This window comes from Mesoplodon bidens (genome assembly GCF_964165515.1).
Source record: "Mesoplodon bidens genome assembly, chromosome: 2".
NCBI classification, from domain to species: Eukaryota; Metazoa; Chordata; class Mammalia; order Artiodactyla; family Ziphiidae; genus Mesoplodon; species Mesoplodon bidens.
The window spans coordinates 89,692,040-89,714,571 of NC_138177.1; the positions used below are offsets into that span (position 1 = coordinate 89,692,040).

The 22,532-nt window shown below is 50.6% G+C and overlaps 2 protein-coding genes across 5 annotated transcripts; one reads left to right on the forward strand and one right to left on the reverse strand.

Moving 5' to 3' along the window:
* Window positions 1-6,759: 6,759 nt before the first annotated feature.
* Window positions 6,760-9,111, forward strand: AMIGO1 (adhesion molecule with Ig like domain 1). Its single transcript, XM_081224173.1, has 2 exons — window positions 6,760-6,971; window positions 7,438-9,111. The coding sequence occupies exon 2, from the start codon at window positions 7,505-7,507 to the stop codon at window positions 8,984-8,986; it is 1,482 nt and encodes a 493-aa protein (XP_081080299.1). The 5' UTR covers window positions 6,760-6,971; window positions 7,438-7,504; the 3' UTR covers window positions 8,987-9,111.
* Window positions 9,112-16,123: 7,012 nt separating this feature from the next.
* On the reverse strand, window positions 16,124-21,750 carry CYB561D1 (cytochrome b561 family member D1). 4 transcript variants are annotated; one of them, XM_081216883.1, is made up of 3 exons: window positions 21,700-21,750; window positions 21,025-21,062; window positions 16,124-20,455 (listed from the first exon to the last, which is right to left on the reverse strand). In XM_081216883.1, exons 2-3 carry the CDS (start codon window positions 21,034-21,036, stop codon window positions 19,952-19,954), a joined length of 516 nt encoding a protein of 171 aa, XP_081073009.1. In that variant the 5' UTR covers window positions 21,037-21,062; window positions 21,700-21,750; the 3' UTR covers window positions 16,124-19,951. The 4 variants fall into 4 exon arrangements, with proteins under 4 accessions (XP_081073009.1, XP_081073008.1, XP_081073007.1 ...); XM_081216882.1 differs by having other exon boundaries at window positions 21,001-21,062; XM_081216881.1 differs by having other exon boundaries at window positions 21,567-21,741.
* Window positions 21,751-22,532: the final 782 nt, after the last annotated feature.

Genomic DNA, 22,532 nt, shown 5'->3' on the forward strand with positions numbered 1-22,532 from the left:
AAGAAAACATTGCCCTACAGGTTAGTGTTTCCCAACTGCCTTGATGATCAAAATGCCTCTCAGATTCCACTCGTAAAAATTCTGATTCAGTGGATCAGGGGCTCTGGAATTTGTACTTTAAATAGGGCAGTTATCATAACGTCCATTTTATCTGTGATAAAACTGAGACCCAGAGTAACTTATCCACAGTCATACAGATAGTTGATGTCAGGGGTGAGACTAGAATCCAGCTCTCTCAACACTCAGTCCAATGCTCTTTCTGCTGGGTCACAAAGGCCACACCACTACATAGAGGCCTGAACATAATAGGTAATCGGTAGAGATTTGTTAAATATAATTCACACAGGTTCTAGAGGGAAGAAACTATTTCTATAAAGCATGTTTGCATCTCACTCCACCCAGCCTTACCCCAAGGCATAAAACACAGTGGTCTGCCCTAGGGGCTCAACAGATATTTGTGAGAGAATGCATTATTATATGATTACTGGACTGTTACCACTCCATCAACTACCTCTGGCTGTGCTCCTGACTGTAAATGAGCTGCCCAGAAATGAACCTGATACACCAGTGATGGTCTGACCCAAACTGAGTACAGCAGGAGCTCCTTTGCCCATGTTTCTACAGGAACTGCTGCCTGTTCTGGGGAGCCAGACCTTGCCCTTCCTGCTGGTCTGGGGTGAACCCTCATGAAACTCATATAAGCTGACTGATCTATTACTGGTTGCCTCACTCCTTCAGCCTCACTGTGGCTTCCTAATCCTAGCCTCCCATTCATCAACACTCAGAACTCTGCTATGCCCATAACCTCAGCAGCTTTCCCCCAGTTCTATATGCTTTGCACTACACCTGGAAAAGAACTCCTGGAAAAGAACCCTAAACAAGGATGAAGGGCACAGCCCATTCCTACCTCCCCACATTTACAGAGTGCCTACCACATGCTAGAGACTCTGTACATGAACTTATTAAATACTTACAACACAATTCCATTAGGTAGATATTTTATGCCCATTTTACAGTTTAAGTAATTAATTGGCTCAGCCCACCTGGTGAGTGGCAGAGCCAGGATTTGATCCCAAGGAGCCTGGCTCCAGAGACTATGGTCTTAACCATAAAGTTACACTCCTTCTCCAGGCTGACTCAGTTCTGCCATGACCCAGCTTGTGAACTTGACTGCTAAGGTATCTTCCAACACTAGTAGTCTAAATTTCTCTCATCATAGGTAAGGTCCAGACCAGCTGACATTATGATTAGCCTGAGAATAGGCTAAGAGCAGTATAAGTGGTCAAAGAGTAGAAACTTCAAACAGAAATGAATAGGGACTTCCCTGGCAGTCCAATGGTTAAGACTCTGCGCTTCCACTGCAGGGGGCATGGGTTCTATCCCTGGTCAGGGAACTAAGATCTGGCATGCTGCGCAGCCAAAAAAGAAACATAAATGAATAGGTAAGGACTCAAAAAGTATGATTAGAGGGAAAAGATCTATTAATTCAAAGAGTTAGTCATGTTAGTCAAATGGTCTTAGATAAGTGAGAAAAATCCTTAACTACAAGTTTAAACTTTAGTTTAACTGTAATCCTTTACAAAATCATAAAAGCGCTGAATCCCTAAACTGGAATATTAACTCTCCAAATGCAATACAAACTAGTCAAGGATTCATACGATATGAACTAGCTTAGAAGTCTCATGTTAGCTAAATTTTAATTTTAGATATAAAGTCTTTCAAAATCAAAAGAGAGGGTTGTGTGTACAGAAAAAGAAAATATCAAAACTTTGACAAAACTTCTTAATGAAAAAAACACCAAACTCATTTTGGAGGACCTCCTGTTTATTCAGACTCACAGGCAGGAGCTCCAGGGTAGTCTTATTCGTCACAATGCCTTGGAACAAAAGTCTTCCATCTCTGGGATGTCCAGCCAGCTGCAGGCTGACTGAGGTGGAGGAGTCCCACTGCTAAAGGCTAAAATAACATTTTGAGCCATGAATTTATTTGTCAGCAATATTTCAAAGCCACCTCTATCTGATGACTCAGTGCAGGACTATTCTGAGATGTCCATATCTGGGTGTCAAAAGCCAAGAAAGTGTTCATGATTGAGCCATCAGGAATGATCACCTCTATGGAAGCAGAATAACCCTGACCAAGAGCATGTGCTGCAGATTGAACAAGACACTGAAGGGTGTCAATGGCACCCCTCCACCCACAGCAGTGATTCCTCTTCTGCCCCTGGTTAGTATCCACATGCTTGTGGTTCCTGCAGGTCAAGTGGAGCTTCCAGAAAGTGTGCAGGGTTGAAGTGGCAAAGAGTAAGGATCAGCAAAAAGGGAGTTGGATGTTAGTTGTCCAAAAAAGAGGACATATTGGTCTCCTGGACAGTAAATAATGTGTGAGCATACTAAAAAGCAAGTTAAAAGGATCAGTGAAATGAGTGATGGTTTATGGAGTGGAGGTGGGAGGATGGCAACAGGAATCCTCCAGATTGAGCACCTTCAGGAACAAACTAAAAATGGAAACATAGGTGAACTGCTAGGTATAGAAACAGCTCAACCCAATGGTAAGGTTGAGCTTTTTTTTTGTGTGTGTGGTACGCGGGCCTCTCGCTGTTGTGGCTTCTCCTGTTGCGGAGCACAGGCTCCGGACGTGCAAGTTCAGCGGGGTCTTCCCAGACCGGGGCACGAACCCGCGTCCCCTGCATCAGCAGGAGGACTCTCAAGCACGGCGCCACAAGGGAAGCTTCAATTTCAACCCTTTAAGCAATACTTAACAAAGCAGTCATCTTTATTGCTACCCCTCCCAGAAATAGCTTCATTTTGGAGCCCACTCTTTTGGAGATACTCCAAGAACTACAAAGACTGTGCTGATAGTAGTAGTACCACTGAAGTTCTCCACAAAATGCAGAATATTTTTAAAATTAAAACTTTTGAATTTAAATTTTTATTTTAAATTTGTAAATATTTTTAAATTATAAAAGATAGCACAGGGAGTGAGAGCTTGAAAATATGAGTGAATGTTCTAAACAGGCAATACCCTAGAATGTGGGAACAAGGCAGACAGTTGTGCAAGGTGATCTGTACATATGTTGACATCAAGACCAGGGGATCAGGGCTTCCCTGGTGGCACAGTGGTTAAGAATCCGCCTGCCAGCGCAGGGGACACGGGTTCAAGCCCTGGTCCGAGAAGATCCCACATGCTGCAGAGCAACTAAGCCCGTGCACCACAACTACTGAGCCTGCGCTCTAGAGCCCGTGCGCCACAACTACTGAGCCTGAGTGCCACAACTACTGAAACCCATGCACCGCAACGAAGAGTAATAGCCCCTGCTCTCCGCAACTAGAGAAGCCCACGCGCAGCAACAAAGACCCAACGCAGCCAAAAAAAAGAAAAAAGAAAAGATCAGGGGATCTCCTAACTCTCATGGAGAAAACTAGGTTTTTAAAAAGATAATACTTATAAATAATAAAGTACTTTCACAACTGTTAGCTCATTTGATCCCCAAAATGTGTGCCTAGAGCCCGTGTGCCTAGAGCCTGTGTTCCACAACAAGGGAAGCCACCGCAATGAGAAGCCTGAGCACCACAACGAAGAGTAGCCCCCATTCGCTGCAACTAGAGAAAGCCCACGCGCAGCAACGAAGACCCAACGAAGCCCCAACGCAGCCAAAAATAAATAAATTAATAAAATTTTTTTTTAAGGTAGCTTCCTAACAGGATGCTTTTCTCCAGCTCTGACTGAAGTGGCGAGTACAAGTTATTGAAAAAGAAAAAAAAAGTACTTCTAGTATGGAGAAAAGCAATTTATCCCATCTCATAACCTACTATACATATCCAGTCTTTTTTGCTCAGATGCTGAGCTGACCAAACAATCTTTCAAATTGTATTTAGGAACACTGGGTTGATCCATTCCAGCAAGAGGAAATAAACACCCACTATAAATAACCTGTTGTTATTTATTCTGCCAAGGTCCTCTTTTTGTTGTAAATTAATAGATGGTTGTTCTGGTCTAGAAAGCATCTGCAGGAGAGTTATCATGAGTCAATTCTTTATACCAGGGCCATCCAGTGGAACTTTCCATGATTATGTTCAAAAGGGTAGCTAGCCCAATATGGCTACTGAGCACCTGAAACATGGCTAGGGCAACTAAGGAAGTGATTTATAATGCTATTTAATTTTTTTTAACATCTTTATTGGAGTATCATTGCTTTACAATGGAATGCTATTTAATTTTAATTAAGTTAAATAGCCACGTGTAGCTAGTGGCTACTGACTTGGACAGCACAGCTCTAGACCCTTGGTACTCGAAGTGTGGCCTGTGCATCAGCAGTGTCTGCATCACTTTATTAGCTTGTTAGAAACGCAGAATTTCAGGCCCCACCCTAAACCTACGGATTCAGAATCTGCATGTTAACAATATCCCCAGGTGATCTGTATGCACATTAAAACTTGAAAATGGCTAGGATATTTCTGAATGACCTGAAAATTTAAAAAAAAAGATTGACTGAGAACCATACCTGTGGTGACCTCTTCAAATTGCAGATACCCACATTTGAGACCGGTGTCCAGCATAAGGGGGCTTCTTTCTTTGTATCTGTGTCTTATCCATCCCTTAAGCGTAGCAGAAAGGGGAAAGTGAGAGAAGGGAGAGAGCCTGGAACACTGAGTCTAAGGAAAGTCAGTACAGGATATGCGGATGGGGGTGCGGTGGGAAGAGCATGAGTTTCTCAGGGATACCTGTACAAATAAAATGATGGAATTCCCTTGATAATTATTGACTATGGATGATGGGTATATGGGCGTTCATAGTATTATTTTCTCTTGTGTATGTATGACATTTTTTAAAATTGAAAAATAGATGTGATTTCAGAGATGATGTGTGTGATAGCCTTCCTCCAAAATGGTCCCCAAAGATCATCTCCTCCTGGTATTCATAACTTTGTGTAGTCTCCTCCCATACTGAATCAGGGCTGGTCCATGTGACCAAAGTGGAGGTGACAGGTGTGACCTCATAAAAAGCTAGGTCATGGTGACTTCTGCCTTGCTGTCTCTTGAATCTCTTGCTCTGAGGGAAGTCAACTACCGTGCTGTGAGGACACTCAGTCTTGTGGAGAGGCCTCTACAGTGAGGAGCCAAGCTCTCCGGCCAACAGCTGGCCAGTCATGAGTGAGCCATGTAACTGAGCCTCTGTGGAAGTTGATTCTCCAGCCCCAGTCAAGCCTTCCATTGACTGTAGCTCCATTTGTTTGCAACTGCCAAGCCAGAACTGCCTTTCAAGCCACTCCTGAATCTCTGACCAACAGAAACTGTGAAAGACAATAAATGTATATTCTTGTATTAAACCACTGAGTTTTGGGGTAACTTGTTATATATATACTGCAATAAAGAACTGATGCAATGTGATTTCAGAATTTCCCACACCCTGAATACCCTCCCTACATTATCACTGATGCCTGAAATAAACAGGAAAGGAAAGACCTTTTCACATTGTGCATAGGGTTAACATGCTAATACCCCTTGAAGAGATAATACATTCCCTTAAATCCATGGTAAAACGTGACAGATATAAATTCTTTCTTTTGAAAACTCTTAGCAGGCTAATATATTGAGACATTAATTTGTCTTGTTCTTGCTGTTGTAAGAAACTAGAAAAAATAAAGAGGTAATTTCTCCCCCAGGGTCTACCATCTCAAGAACAGCTAGTCTTGAATTATAAGGTCTAGGCCCTTCTTACATCCCCTTATTCCCATGCCCAACCCCCAAAACACACACTGGTTAACAGCTTCTTGGTGTTTCAGGGACCACCCTAAAGAAGACAAGCCCCCGCCCCCTTCATTTTGAGGATTAGGTAGCAGAGAAACTATGCTGGAATTGCTCCATAAGGGGAGGGGAAAGAGCTGATACTGGTTTAGGAAGAGGGCAAGTGCCAGACTTAAGGGATGAATGATTTCCCCCAGGCTGGGAAGGATTTTGGAGTTTCCAGGAATGGAAACTTGTCCCTGGCTTGTATGCAGTCGGGGTGTGTGTGTGTGAGAGAGAGAGAGACCGAGAGAGAGTTGCCTCACAGGGTGTCTGTGCTTGCACCAAAGATCCTCCCTTACCCCTACTCTTGCCCATCCAGCTTGTAGGCTGTGGAGCTGTACCCTTTTCAGTGGTACCCCAAGAGTCGTGGAACAGTAGCATCAAGACTGAAAAAAAGAGGCCCTTCTCCAAATCTTTCCCCCAAATGTTGGAACTTCACAGACCTAGAGAGAGGGGAGGGAGGAACCTCAGAACGTGACTAATGAATTTCCCGCCAACATTAACAGCCGGGAGCTGAACCCAGATTTCTCTAATTTGTAAAATTAGAAGACATGTGACGCATCTTGGCCCGGAGCCAGTTGCAGCGAATTCACTTCAGTTAGACCTACTTTTCCTGAGAGCGGTTTTGGTAGGTAGAAGGGTGGGGGGATGAAGGGGCTGGAAGAAGGTGGAAGAAGTAATTGGGGAACTAAGGGGCCAGAGCCCCCCTCCCGACACTTTTCCTCGCCAGGTCCCGACACTTTCTGAGAAGGAATGAGCAGCGCGCGACCGCCCGTCCGCCAGTCGAGCTCCCACACAAACACACGCACGTGCGCCCCGCCCCCGCCGCGCGCACGCGCCCCGAGGCTCGGCGGCGGCGACGGGCGCGCGCGCGGTGTTCGCTGCCCCCACGCCGATCCCAGCGTTCGGATCGCGGCGCCTCCCGCTCCCAGCACTGCTGCACGCCGGCCCAGCGGACCCGGAGACGGTGGCCGTGGTCTGGGGGCTCCGACGGCGCAGCGGTCGAGGCGGCGGCGCGGGGGGAGCGGAGCGGAGCCCGGCAAGACCCCGGGAGGCGATGTTGCCGGGCGCGGGCCCCCGCGAAAGGCGGGCGCCGCGGCAGGCCGGCCGGTGAGGCGCCACCAGGGGAGGCCGCGACGGAGCTCCCGGACCCGCCATGGGCTGAGACACGTCCTCGCCGAGCAGGTGCAGTGAGCAGAGGTTCCGCGGGGGGAGCCCGCCCCGACAGGCCCCGGGGCCCCTCAGCCCGGTTAGGGCTCGCCCTACCCAGCCTGTGCCCGGTCAACCTTCCTTCAGCACCTCCCCAAAGGCCCTGCTGACCCCGCCTCCAGACCCGGGCCCTGCAACCCCCGTAACCCCAACAGCCCCTGACGCCCCAGCGATCCCCGTCCTCCGCTCCTGTGACCCCAGCCCAGCAGGCCCTTGTGCCCACCTCCTCCTCAGTCCCAGTATTTTGAGCCCACCGCCTGCACAGTGCTTGGGAACTACCCAGCATCTCTTCCTTTCTCTTCTAGGCCGCGGGGGGGGGGGGTGGGGGGAGGAGAGGGGAAGACAGGAGAGTCCGTCCTTCCCGCCAGAGAACCCGGTGACCACAAACCCATCCTCTTTCTCTTAAGCCTATAGTGAAAGTGACCCTTCCTTACCCCACCAGAACATGCCCGGGTGACTTCCTCTCAGATCTCCCTTGTGGCCTTCCTCGCCCCCTCCCCAGTGACACTATGCAACCCCAGCGTGACCTGCGAGGCCTCTGGCTCCTGCTGCTGTCCTTGTTCCTGCTCCTCTTTGAGGAGGCCAGAGCTGGCCGTCCCTTGGTTAGCTGTCCAGCCGCCTGCCTGTGCGCCAGCAACATCCTCAGCTGCTCCAAGCAGCAGCTGCCCAACGTGCCCCACTCCTTGCCCAGCTACACGGCGCTCCTGGACCTCAGCCACAACAACCTGAGCCGCCTGCGGGCCGAGTGGACCCCCACGCGCCTGACCCACCTGCACTCCCTGCTGCTGAGCCACAACCAGCTGAACTTCATCTCCTCTGAGGCCTTTTCCCCAGTACCCAACCTGCGCTACCTGGACCTCTCCTCCAACCAGCTGCGTACCCTGGACGAGTTCCTGTTCAGTGAACTGCAGGCGCTGGAGGTGCTGCTGCTCTACAATAACCACATTATGGCAGTTGACCGCTGCGCCTTCGACGACGTGGTCCAGCTGCAGAAACTCTACTTGAGCCAGAACCAGATCTCCCGCTTCCCTCTGGAACTGGTCAAGGAAGGAGCCAAGCTACCGAAACTAACGCTCCTGGACCTCTCCTCCAACAAGCTAAAGAACTTACCATTGCCCGACCTGCAGAAGCTGCCCGCCTGGATCAAGAATGGGCTGTACCTGCACAACAACCCGCTGCACTGCGACTGTGAGCTCTACCAGCTCTTTTCCCACTGGCAATACCGGCAGCTGAGCTCCGTGATGGACTTTCAGGAGGACCTGTACTGCATGAGCTCCAAGAAGCTGCACAATGTCTTCAGTCTGAGTTTCCTCAATTGCAGCGAGTACAAGGAACGTGCCTGGGAGGCCCACCTGGGTGACACCTTGACCATCAAGTGTGACACCAAGCAGCAGGGGATGACCAAGGTGTGGGTGACACCAAGCAATGAACGGGTGCTAGATGAGGTGGCCAACAGCACAGTGACGGTGTCCAAGGATGGCAGTCTTCATTTCCGGCGGGTGCAGGTCGAGGATGGGGGTGTGTATACCTGCTATGCCATGGGGGAGGCTTTCAATGAGACACTGTCTGTGGAGTTGAAAGTATACAATTTCACCTTGCACGGACACCATGACACCCTCAACACAGCCTATACCACCCTCGTGGGCTGTATCCTCAGTGTGGTCCTGGTCCTCATATACCTGTACCTCACCCCTTGCCGCTGCTGGTGCCGGGGTGTCGAGAAGCCTTCCAGCCATCAAGGAGACAGCCTCAGCTCTTCCATGCTTAGTACCACACCCAACCACGATCCTATGGCTGGTGGGGACAAGGATGATGGTTTTGACCAGCGGGTGGCCTTCCTGGAACCTGCTGGACCCGGGCAGGGTCAGAACGGCAAGCTCAAGCCAGGCAACACCCTGCCGGTGCCTGAGGCGACAGGCAAGGGCCAGCGGAGGATGTCAGATCCAGAATCAGTCAGCTCGGTCTTCTCTGATACGCCCATTGTGGTGTGAGCAGGATGGGTTGGTGGGGAGATTCTGCCCCAGGAGAGGTAATGCACCCCTGAAGGATATGAGGGGATGGAAGAGAGGGCTAGCTGCCCAAGGGAGTGGGCTCCCCCCGAACTCAAGGGAATTGGTCACGGTTACCACAACAGGCAAGACCCCAAGCAGGGTGTGGCTGCCATGATTTTCAAATATGGATATGCTAATTCTCAGGCAAATGCTACACCCCTACCCAGAGCCCTGACAGTTCTCAATGTGGTGGAAGAAGAGGAGTGTATCTGAGCTGGTGGGAATGAGGAAGGGGTGGGAGGAAGAGCGGATTCCTTAAACTTTTTTGAGGTCATCCCTAGCTCCTTAAGAGCAAATTATTTGGGGAAAAAAATCATTTTTTCCTATCTCTGCCCACCCACACCTGCGATGCTGTGTGTGCTGGCGGGAGCTTCCACAGCAGCCATGTTGGGGAAAAGCTATATTATCTTTGACCAGGAAGTCACACTTCACAGCTGGGGAAACTGGAAACCTTTGGAAAAATGAATCAGGAAAAGGCTGAGACCTTAATCAGTAACACTCCCCAAAGCCGTTGTAAGACTTCCCACTAATGCCTTCCTCTCTGGATGAGCCCTGATGGGTCTTTGCAGGAGCCTGGCCTGTTGCCTGTCAGATATGGCAACAACGTGAGACGTGGTATCTGTGCCTTGTCCTGGAACCAGTGGTACAGAGGGGTACAGCATGAACCGAGGGGTCCATGTCACAGCATAGATGCCAGCACAGAACTTGGAGATGGGGGATAAACTCCAGATTGGCTAATTCCCTGGTCGGTGAAACCCTTGGTTAGCATTTGATTCCCAGCACCTGTGTGTGACACCAAGGTGGAGGGTGCTGAAAGCAGAGCTTCTATGGATGCCTGCCACAGGCGTGGGATGGGGGCCTCTTTGCACTAGGAGGAGGAGGGTAAATCAGCCTCTATTATGTAGCATCCAGCTGGACCTACCTGATTTTCTGTGTATGCCATCTCTTCGTTCAGTCTCCTGGTAAAGTTCAGGTGGGGTTCTGAGTGTTCCCTAATATGCTGCTCTGCAAAGGAAGGAGTCCAGGAAAGTCTGGCCCCAGCTGGGTTAGACTGGGCTCAGGGATGGAGGGGGCCGGGTATGTGTCTCTTCTGTGTTGACAAAGCTGCTTTGCTCCTCTCTTAGAGATCTCAGCCCTGCTGCAAGGCCAAAGCATGGGATCTCATCATACGAGGAGATGGAATTGAGTGGTCTGTGCCACAGAATGGCAGTTTGGAGTGTGGCTAAGTTTTGCCCTCTCCACAAGGTTCCAGGCAGTCTTGTAACAGACAGTCAGTGGCACTAAACTTTCAAAAGACAGGGTCAAAAGGAGACCCTGTCAGCCAGAGGTCTGTGCAGTTGTGGTTGTCAGGCCCGAGGAACTTAAGAACAGGCCCAACGTTCCATTCCATCCCAGTTGCAGGATACTTTGGGTATAGAGACAACCACTCCCTTTGACTCTGCTGCAGGCCCTGGGAGTTGGTTGCTCTGAGCTTTGGCAAGGGGACGAGCAGGGCCAAGGTGAAAATGTTCTCTGACGTTGGTCTTTTCAGTCTCTCCCCTCTCTCCCACCAAGTCTCCTTCCATCGGAAGTTCTCCAGGTCTTCTAGTTTTCTGATCTCTCTTTAGGTTCCAAGAAGTGTCATTTACCTGCGGGTGAAAGCTGCTTGCTAGGAGGGCCTAACTCCCACTGCCTATTAAGATTCGGGGAGGGAACTGGAACTCAACGTCTGCTTCTTGTCTGTTCCTGGGATGTCAAGACTGCTGTCGATCCTTTATTAGTGACCTAGTTTTGTCAAGAGAGGTGCAGCATTTCCCTCAAGTACTTGCATGCTCATATGGATGCATGCTTATAGGTCTGCATGCACCCCAGCACCTTGACTTCCATCAGGACAGTGAGTCTTCAGTCCCCACTAACGTCCACTTCCAGAGTGGTTTCCACCTATGTGCACAACTTCATGCACACGATTTTCTTGCCCTGTAGGAGAGACAGTGACCACGCCAGGCTCCACAAATAAAAACTTCTGTACTTTAGATTTCTGAACTGCCTGAAGCTTCACCCACATCTCCACGACACTGAATAACCTCAGCAAAGGCTGGAGTTAGGAGAACTACAGGTTGAAGATCTTGAGAGAAGGGGTGATGAGGAGCTAGCCGGCTCTTCAGACCCCTCAGAAACCTTCCTTGGATTAAAGATGATATATGTGAGAAATAAATGTAGAACTAGGTCAGTGATGGACCCAGAACACTGGCAGGGGACCAAGGAGCTGTAAGTTGCTCTTCCTGTGTTAACTGCCCTGGTAAGACGGGCAGGAGGAAAAAGTTGTCTGGTTATATTCCAGAGACTTCTGAAGATTCTGATACTGAAGCTATAGGAACCAGGAGTCCCTCCTCATACTTACCAGGGAATCGGGGAAAAATCTCACCTCCATACTGCAGCTTCCCCTCTAGGCACCATCTAGGGCTCTGAAAATCTTTAATGTCAAATGAAGTGGGTCTTATGGGGCATTCTAGCTGAGTTCCTGAGGTCTAGGAGGGCCATTTGCTTCATAAATCCTACCCAGTTTAGGGCATAATATCAATAAAAGGCCCTGAGGATCTAAGTCTCCCCACTGTATCCACTAGGTTGGCCAGTACCTACCAGTTTGAGAGACTGGTAGACGTGCCTGGCTGCCCCCCCAAGAGACTGAACTGATGAGCCTCTTCCCATGGTTTCAGTCGATAGAACCCCAAGGTAGCTTTCTACCTGGGGGATTGGTACTCAGTGTATGTAAGCTCACTAGAACCCTGTGTAGGAAACTGCCAGCTCTGGTTATAAGAAAAGGTCAAGCCATCACCCCAACCCCCATAAACCAGACATGTCTCCCAGGAAGCAGGTGTCCCTGGAGACAGTATGACAGGGCTCTACAATCTGTCTGTCTGATTATTTGTGATTCTTTTTTCTTTGCCTGTATTTATGAGGCTCCTAGGAAGGAGCCAGTAGCAGGTATACCCCAGCTGGGGAGAGTAAAGCCGACTGATTCCAGTTTTCCATGTGTCCTTACCTTTGTACTTCCTTGTAGCCCTGCTGGCGGAGCAAGCAGGCCTCCCCATGTCCAGGATCCTCGTCCTCCCACTTAATGTACTCTCAGGCTGGCAAACCTTGGAGCCTCTGGGCTCCGAAAACTAGACAATGATCATTAAACCTGGCTTGAGTCTCTGTTCTGGCATAGTCTGTGACTGGTTTATTTATCTTTTCAGCCTGTGGCTGGGGTTCACTGGACCTCAGAAGGGTGTGGCCTGTCTAGGGGGAAAAGAGTTACATGCTGTTATAAGGGCATGGGTTGAATCCACATCTAGGCATTAAGATGGACCAGGGGTCAGCCAACCTTTTCTGTAAACAGCCAGACAGGAAACGTGTTCGGCTTTGCAGCCCATATAGTCTCTGTTACAACTACTCAGCTGTACCGTTGTGGCAGGAAGGCAGCCACAGACAGCACACAAATGAATGACTGTGGCTCTGTTCCAGTAAAACTTTATTTATGGACATTAAAATGCGATTTCCATATCATTGTAACATGTATTTGAGGTTTTTTAACCATTTAAAAATGCACAAACTCTTACTAGCTCACAGACCATACAAAACCAGGCAGCAGGTTGGTTTTGGCCAGCAGACCATAGTTTGCCAACCCGGCAGATACTCTCAAAAGAAATGTCACTGAAGCTTTAGCAAGAGAGAGTTTAGAAATTCTGTGACTTGGGGCTAGAGCCTGTAAATAAAGAAGGCTTTCTCGATCCCTGGGGAGGAGGGTTGCCTCCCTGAAGAGTTCTCTTAAAAGTCTGGATCAAGCCTACAAACTGTACCATGGAAAAATGCTTGGACTGGGTTAAAAGAAATGATGGAGAGCAGCTCGGTTTCACAGTATTTTGATTATTACCGGTATATGTTCATGTCGTGAGCGGTAACCATCTTAGTTTGGCTTAAAGTATATTAATCTAATAGGAAGGTTATTATTCATTGACAGTGTAATATGTCCTAGGCATTGCACAGAACACAGAAATGCGGTCCCCACTTTCTTGGTACAGAAGACAGCCTACCAGAAATTGGACTGGATTCTACTAAACTCTGAACATGCAGTTTCTTTGGCTACTCTCTTGGTACTTCTGGAAGGGGATTGTCATGGTAGATTCCACAAGGGAAGAGGAAATGGTATAAGGAAAAAAGAAACTAAAAGAATCAGAATTTGGGGAATTCCCTGGCGGTCCAGTGGTTAGGACTCCACGCTTCCACTACAGGGGGCATGGGTTCAGTCCCTGCTTGAGGAACTAAGATCCCACAAGTCATGCAGTGCAGCCAAAAAATAAAAGAATTTGAATAATTACCTAATTTCTTACATTGATAAAATCTTGACCAAAGGACAGTCCTCCTCTGTCTGGAAAGCTGTCTTTTTCTCTTCATGAGGATCAAGTAGAGTGGTGAGGGATGGAGACACCTCACAGCCAGCCACATCAGACCAATCAACCTTGGCAGTCAATGAAATGACAGATGTTGATGCCAGAGCACCCCCAGAGTCTACATTTATATAGTATTTTTTAATCTTTCCAAAGCAGTTTTTGCTATGGCTGAGTTTAGCCAAGAGGGTGAGCTGATAAAGAGAACAGATCTGAGGAAGACTACTGAGAGTTCTCCCCTGTATTTTGGCCTGTGCCAAGCCCTGTCTCTGTGTCTGAAACATTTTGATACTCCTTTCTCCATCATCCCAAGGAATCCGTGGCTGCATCTCTTCAACCCTCCCCTTCTCCCCGCTTCCCCAACCCCCCAGGGAGTTCCATAGGTGCTGGCCAAAATGTGCAGTTTTGTCTGCCATGTCTTGCAGCTCTTCCCCTAGCTCCTCTTAGGTGGCACTGCAGGAGAATGGATGAGGTTAATATGATGGTTACCTTTTAGAACAGAAAATGGGAGTCCAGTGGATTGCCCAGTCTAGTCTCTCTTCCATTCAAACTCCTTCCCTTTCTGCAGTTGTAGCTCTTGTACCCCTAATCTTGTCTCCCGGGCAACCACTGGTGAAGCTTCACTTTTCCCACCCACACTTCAGAAAAGGCTCAGGCCCATGCAGTAGTATGGTTAGCTCTTCTGGTCTGGCTACAGTGAGCCTATGCTGGATGCTTCCTCTCCCCAGGCTTGAGAGAGGAAAGCTAAAGCAGCTGCCATGTCAAGCCCTTTCATCAGGCTTATATCACTGTTGTGTGGAAAACATGAAGTGTTTTCCTGCCCTGAGGGCTTCCAGTCGACATAGGCTTTGTTACAGCCCCACAATCACAGAGGGCATGGAGAGAACCAACCTTTAGGACATGAGGCCCTGCAGGAACTTCTAGGTGCCCTACAGCACTGACATACATAAGGTGAGAGTCACTGACCCCAAAGTTGGGGGGTGTGTATGCATGTGCACGCCCATACAAACATACACACAGGTTGGGGAGCACTGTAGCTGGATAGAACTTTGTGCTGCTTTTCCTTCACCTCCCACTGCTCCTTCACTTGGCCGTAGTTTGCTTTAGGCGTGACCTAAGTAGAAAGGCTGAGCCCAGTCTTGGGCATCCTTAGAAAGCACTGTGAGATAAGTGGGAATCTGCTTTAAAGAGAGGGGTGCTGGGGGCCTCTTATGTATACTCAGTGAGACAAAGTTGAATCCTCTGGTACCGGAGACTAGCCTGAAGTAGCTACTTAATCTGCTTTTAACAGAGGTTTAAAAAATCTGGGGGGCTTCCCTGGTGGCACAGTGGTTGAGAGTCCGCCTGCCAATGCAGGGGACATGCCCCGGTCCGGGAAGATCCCACATGCCGTGGAGCAGCTGGGCCCGTGAGTCATGGCCGTTGAGCCTGCGCGTCCGGAGCCTGTGCTCCGCAACGGGAGAGGCCACAACAGTGAGAGGCCCACATACCACAAAAAAAAAAAAAAAAAAAAAAAAAAAAAAAATCTGGGAAATTCTAATAGGTAGATTAAAAACTGGAACTTATTCCCTGCACATTGATAACTTAGTCAAGCCTTCTGGGTGGGTGGGTGGGTAGGGAGAAGGTGGACTTACCTTCCACCTTCCACCACCCTCCACCAATGGAGGGAATCTGTCTGCTTTAAGCTTAGCCCAGTGCTGGAGACTGTCTACATCAAACCACCCTCCAGGGCAGTTCTGGGGCACTATTCTCCTGCCTTTCAGCTGTGTCTTCTCTGTGCCTATGCTTTGCTGAGGCCATGACCGCAATGCCTGACTAGTGTTTCATTCCTGGATCCCAGGATAGGGAAAAATAAAATAAAATAAAAACCACCAAGATTAAAAAACAAATACTGAAGCCTCTGCGCTCCTGGGGTGCCTGCCTCTCTGTGTCCACTCCAGGCAGATTGCTGGCTGTTCTCAGACGAATGGAATGGAAAGTATCCTTCTCCTAATTTAAACATAACTGCTTTCATGGCGCATGTATGTGTGTGTGCATGTGCGTGTGTGTTTTAATTCCAATAAAGTCCTTTGAGGAGGAAGGGGCTGTGATCCTACTCCAAGAGCCTGAAACAAGGAAGGAGAAACAAACCCGTGAACAAGCCAGGGGTTGTGTCTCACAGCTCCCCACCTCCACCCTGTGCCTGGGTGAGGGCCTGAGGCAGCCTGTGGCTATGGGGGAAACCAGAGGGTTGGTGTGGCAGTGCTGTGTCCATTGCTGTTGCTCCTCCCTTCCTGGATTGTCTGCTCCACCTCTCCCTCAGAAGAGCAGAATTAGGTAGGAGAAATTTAGATAGACTTGTGACCAGGAGCTCCAGACTAAGACCAGCTCCAGGAACTTCAGGCTGGACCTGGGGGATAACTGACGCCCAGATTTGCAATCAGCCCCGTGACTTGAAAGCACGAGCCGGCAGCACTCAGGGCAAGCTTCACTAGAGTCATAGCCTCGGTGGCATTCCTGACCTTGCATCTAGGAGGAAATGTCTGCGTTCTCCAGTGATGGCCAGCAACACAACTTCTCTGAGACTTGGGTCCTCTAAGCCTCATTATCCATAACTGTTTATTGCCTCCCTAAAAGAAGCATAAAACCCAGAGCCAGGCTGAGTGAAAGAGAGATAAGGACAAGCACGTAATACCACCTGTTGACATCTGTTTAATGCTTTGAACTTCCCAATGCTTGTTAACATTGCATTCTGTCATCTAGCGCTCACAACATCCCTGTGAGATAGGTCAAGCAGTAAGTGATTTGCCTGTGGCCACACCAGTGTTAGGAGCTGGGTAAACCCAGACTGCAGGTTTCCTAGCTCCCAGGTCGATTCACTTTTCACTTCATGATATGTAGACTCTTTATGCCAACCAGACGCAGGGCAGCGGGAGCACTGAACCAGATGCCTCCCTGCTCCCTAAGCCTGCAGAGGGCCACCAGAAATGCTGAGGGAGGCAGGGGTGTCCCCTGGAGGCCAAGACAGGTCAACAGAAGGAAGGGCAGGAGTACTAGAAGTTCAAGGTCAACAGCCACCACTACCAGTGTCAGTGGAGCATGCACTACGTTCCCTACATCTTGACCTTTGTCAGGTGAACAGGCCTTATTAGTTTACTCAGAGGATGCTCAGGGCCCGCTCCCAGAGGAAGGATAAGGCTTGGCTGGGAGGTGAGACTCCTGACCCCTCATCCCTCTGCAGCTCAAGAAGAGGGGGAAGGTGAGGGCTGGCTGACTCAGCCTGCAAGTGCTTAGAGATCTGGAGCTGAAAGGCCCCAGCACTGTTCAGCTAATGATTATTGTTAACTCTGAACGGGCCTTGGCATAGCAGCCAGCTGGCTCAGGGAGAATGCCTGGATCGCCCACGGTGAGGTTTTAAAAACAAGACCCATAGCAGCCATGCCCAGGGATGGAAGGGTGGGGACGATGAGAAGAAAGGGACAGGCCAGTGTCAGGGAGTGGGCAGAGGTAGTCTGCGCTGTGAGAGGGTGCGGACAGAGGAGGCACAGGCTGGCAAGAGATAGCAGCCTACCTTCGATGCAGCTGAAAAGCCAAGAAGGTGAGGCTGGGAGACTTCCCCAGACAGAGCTCCTGCCATTCAACACCACCCCCCAGCCAGGGGCAGGGCAGGGGGAAGTGTTGGGGTGGGAAAGCGGTGGCTATGGGAAAGATGGGGGCTTCGGGGTGGTATGTGAACCCAGAATGGTGATCCTATTACCATTTGGATTTAGATACAAAAAGCATCTATATTTCTAATGTCCTCAAGGCTGAGTTTGAATGTAATCATATTTGGAATCCGGACTTAGTGAGCTTGATATGCAAATTTGTGCAAATGACACAGAATTAAAAAAAAACTTGAACACCCTGGCTTTTTTTAAAAAAAGGCAAAACAGGCTGGCTACTAGCAGCTTTCCCTAGTTAGGGGACAAGGGCAAAAGGGCAGCCATTTGCTTCTCCCCCAAGGCCTCTGCCTCACTCCTGAGGAGCCCAGATAATACCCCAGATGGGGAGATACAGGGAGGTGGGGGGATAGAGGGTGTAGGGAGGAGGAAACACACAAGCAAGAGGCAGATGCAGCCGTCAGCCCCTGAGATCCCAGCTGGAGGAAGAGTGCCCTGGCACTGAGGTCTAATGGTTGTCCAGCTGCTGCCGCAGGATGTGAGGGCAGGTGGTGATGGAAGGAGAAAGGAGGGGAGCGGAGGGAAGTCCCCCTACAATCTGGCCGGCTGGGAAGAAGGCTCCTCCTGGCGACCTCCTCCCTATACTGCAATCAGACTGGCTAAGCAGGAGACCACCTGTGCCCCCCTCTCTGCCCTGTGCCTCTGCCCACCCCACCCCCCGCCGAGGCCTACCGGTCACAGAAGTGACAGCTGGGAACCCTTCCTCCTGCGGAATATAAATGACTTCCCCCTTCCTCCCAGGGCTGGGAATAGACATCAGCTGGCACTGCCCACGCAAACTGCCGGCTGTCAGCCAGCCTGCCCGCTCACCAGCCCCCGCACCACCTGGGAGGAGGCAACACCTCAGGCAGGCTCGGGCTTTATGGTGTTGCCTGCTTGGCTCCCAGAGCAAGCTGGTGAACCCCACCCAGCCTTCCTACCCTGCTACAGACAGAGTAAGACTCCCAGCACTGACTGTGGTGGGCAAGCGGAGATGGGCTTCCTGATCAAAGCGACCCTCAGTGAGAATCTCCTCCATGCAGCCCCAGCAACCATCTCTCCCAAGTTCAGAACACACTGAGGAGTTGGAGAGGGGAGAGAGGGCAATGAAAAAGACAGGAACAATCACCCTCTGCATAGCAGGGGTCCCCCTTGAGATGCTCAGGGTCTGGAGAACTCCTAGGAGATGACATCTGACCCGGGAGGATCCTAGCGAGGTCCGCTCAGAGGACCCCTCTGCCCCTGCAGTTCTCACTCCTGTACTGTTGAATCATACCAACCTCCCTGCTGCTTCTGAGCCACCCAGAGAGGAGGTCTTGAATCTTCTAAAGACCTGAGATATCCAAAATATTGCTATCTAGGAACACCTACCCCTGCTCCCGGGACCTAGAGCTCCAGGCCCTACACCCCAGGCCTCCCAGAGTTCCCACTGAGCTCTCTCTACCAGCCTTAACACCAATTTCCTGGCTCAGCCATTTTCAGTATTTGCTATGGTCTACGGAGGTCCCAGCTCCCCGACTGAGCCAGATGACAGTTAACCAATCTAGCATCCAGCCCTTATCACCGATGGCAGTCTGGGGAACTACTGATACTTTCAGTTTGGAACAAGGAGGGATCTCTGCAGGGAAGAGAGCTCAGCCCTCATTTGCCAGCTGGCACCAAATTCAGCCCCCTCCTGGGCCAAAGAGCTGGCAAGAGACGACACTTGAGGAAAGCTTAGCTGTTGAGGGGAGAAGGGGAACCAGAGACACACTGTTTTCTCTTAGATCAGAAGAGCCCTGCCCCATTTCCTTGACTCTTATTTTGTTCTAACAGCTTCGGAAGAGCTCCACGAAGCTATGTGCTAAGGCAAGGACCTGAGCCCTAAGAAGGACAAAACATGAGATGCTCAGGACTACTTTGCCACTGAGAATGGATGTCTCACAGCCCTCAAGCCCAGATCCTGAAGTGAGCTGAAGGAAGTTCTTAGCTGGGCTAAGAAGCCCAGCCAAGAGCCAAGGCTTAGTTAAGCCAATGCCCTTTTGCTCCTCCAAAAGTTTTAAAGTGACTTTAGTGCCTTTACTGTCTTGATGTTCTGGAGACCCTCACCTGGGCCCCTTCTCTCCACAGTGCCTGACCCCCTGTCCCCTGGTGCAGGGGCCAAATCGGCACAGATTCCTGAAAGGCCACGAGAGCAGACCTGTCCCTCCAGAGGGGTAAGGAGACAATGAATGTAAGAATTACACCCTGAGTCTGCTGACTGGGCCAGCCCATGGTTCAGACCTGGGAGGGTGTTCTGTGACATCAACTTGACAGACACTGAATATTAAGGGAGATTGTTTAGAAACAATCACTCATTACACAGATGAGGAAACTGAGGTCCTGAGACATGTGACTCACATAAGGTCCCACAATAGAGTGTACAAGGACCATACCCCATAAACAAGACCCATTGGCTCTCTCCACTACACTGCTTTCTCAAAGTGACCCAAAGAGCCATAGCTGTCATTCATAAGTTACAGGAATCCAACTTTTCACCAGGCATGCAAGCAAGAAATGACTGCCAGCACCATCACCACCACCACCCAACACTTCTGTCTCCCATCAAGAGTGGAGGCTTCAGGATCAAGCTCCCCATCACCTTTCACCTGCGCCCCACACATTTCCCCATTTTGGCCCACTGAGTCATCTGTCAGCAACAGCAGTTTGGGTTTCTGAAGCCCCTAGCCCAGCTAAGAAATACAAAAACCCTACCACTTCTGAAGTGGATCCCTGAAGGTCACCAAAGGAACCACTGAAGTCCAAGTCAAGTGTCCCATTTTGATTCAGTTTGGAGGAATTCACATTTCCATTTTCTTCCTTGGCAAGTAGGAGCTGGAGATCTGGTGCATGATTACCAGGGCTGGATAGAGGGGCAGTGCCAGGCACAGGTACCAGGCTGCACCTTTGATCTGGGCCTGGAACCACACAGAGTGCATACCCAGGAGCACTGTTACTGTAGCCATTAGGTAGATCACCAGTCCACATGTCAGATGGTAGAGCTTGAGGCGAGCCACCCTTGAGACCCTGGCTGCCCGGGGACAGAGGAGGCAGAGCCCACACAGTGCCTGGACGCTAGTGGCCAGCAATGTCAGAGCCCCTACCCAGCTGTGCCAGGACACCAGGTGGGGCAGCTCACTGCGGGTCCTGCTGGAGATGATAAAGCCCAGGCCCAGGGCTGCGCAGAGGATGGCTACGGTCTGCCCCGCCCAATGGAGTCGGATCCGGGCCTTTCGGGAGCAGAAGAAGAACAGGGAGTGCTCAGGCGAGAAGAGTAGGATGGCCTCAGCCATGCAGAGGCAGAACTGTGAACACAGGAGAGGGCCAGTGAGCCTCAGACCCAGCTTGGAGGCCTAAGAAAAAAGAAGTGCCCTCATACATCCAAACAAGGAGGACAGAGGGTGGGGGCTAAAGAACTCCCACCAGGACCACCTGCCACACAGGTCGGCATTTATGGGCAGAACTAGGACTCCATGCTAGAGCGGAAGTCTCATCATTCAGGCTGACATCATGCCCCCACCTCCACCACAGACAGTGACCCTCATTTCTTGACCAATGGGAACAGCAAATGTTAAACTTCCTCCTGAACTTTGGGGTAGGGAGCAACTGGATTACACCCCTTCCACTTCCTCCTTTCAGGCCCTAATGGAGAAAAAAAGGGTATCTTCCATGTCCTCCCATCCCCTTAAACCACCTGACTACCTACAGCCCAGCCCTCCATGTTTCCTGATCTCACAGGTTGCAGGGAAAGATGGGGCCCTGGGCATTTCCCCCCACCTCTCTGAGCCTCAGAAAGGCTAAGCCTTCTGAAGGCTGGATGCTTCCTTAGGGGCATATCCAAACAAATCACCTGCAGAAAGAAGCCCAAACTCACCGCCAAGGCCATGAATACAGGGTGCCAGGAGAAAAGACCTAAGAATCAAAGAGAACAGACTGACGACTGGGCACCGTTGTTTCTACCCCTGTGGCTGGCTGGAGCCCAAAGAATCTGGCTGGAGGGGAAAGGTCAGAGTAGTGTCTCCAACCCTAATGGGTAATCAGGAACTCCAGGCAAAGTGGAGCAGCCAAGAGGGCAAACATACCACTTTGGCCTGGGTTCCCCATTCAGCACCTCGCAGCTACCAGCCCAGTCCTAGAACAGACCTTGGCATCCCTCCTTTACTTGTATCACCCACGAGGGGCTTTGCTTATGATGAACTGGTGAGTTCCGTTCACTTCAGTCGCCTCCTCTCCTCCCAAAGCCCCACCCTTCCAGGCCCCACCCCCCAAGGCCACGCCCCGCCACGCCCTTACTACCCCTCCACAGTCCGCCCATCCACTGGTAGGGTCCCCACTACACGCCTCTTAGCGCTCCCAAGCGCTGCCCCTCCAGCATCTCGGCTCCGCCCCCTTCCCCGCCCCGCCTTGCACACTTACTGGTTCCTGGTCGGGACAGCACTGTCAGAAAGATGGTGAAGCCCAAAGCGACCAGGTGCGCCAAGATCCCACTGCCTCTCCGCAGCCACCGGGTCAGTCTCGGCTCCCTCTGTGGAGCGGGAACCAGACCTACCTCCAGGGACTGCATGGCGGTGCCCAGCCGCCCCACACTTGCAGCTGCCAGGGCACGTCTTCCGGGTTTGCGATCGCGGAGGCGGCCTCGGCTGCGGGAAAGGCTCCTCCCCGGGACGCCGCCGGCAATGCGGCGGTTCGTCCACAGCGCCCTCTGGGGGCTGGGGGAAAGCGCATCCGTCCTGAAGAGCCCCGAGGGCAGAAGGCGAGTGGACAGCTCCGGGCCCACCGTGTGTCTTCTGCCCAACTCATGTGTATCTTTATGTCTACCCGGGCTGACGGGGCTTAGGTCTCAAATAGCCTGTGGAAACTACATTCACGACAACTTATTTCACCCGAATCACAGATTTGGTATACTGAACCAAGGGTGTGAAACCAGTGTTTTGAACAGTTTTCCAGAAATGCTGGATTTCCCTGGTTGCCCACTCTCTTCTGCCACCTCTTCTTCTGTCTTGTTAAGGGAATAAGATCCCTCCCTGCCTAAAAGCAAGGAGACTGAAAGGAGAGGAGAAGGCTAAAAATTAGTGCCCTGTGCCTGGTGAGTTCAGGTTTGAGGACCAAAGGAGGGACATGCAACAGTCGTATCCCCTGTCTGCACAGTAGCTGTTGTCCCCAGTGAGACAAATGGAAAAACTAGGGCACTCCCAGCCCTTGCCGCCTCCACACCATCTGCTCAGCCCTGGGGAGCCAGGCGAACCTGCGGGGCTAGGGCCTCCTACACAGCTGCTGCCTCCCACACCAAGGGAAGTTCTGTAAGTGAGGATACCTTTTTCCTTCCTGCCTCCAAAAAAAGGGGTGGTTCAGCTTAAGGAGGCCTACCTGGGAGAGGCTGTA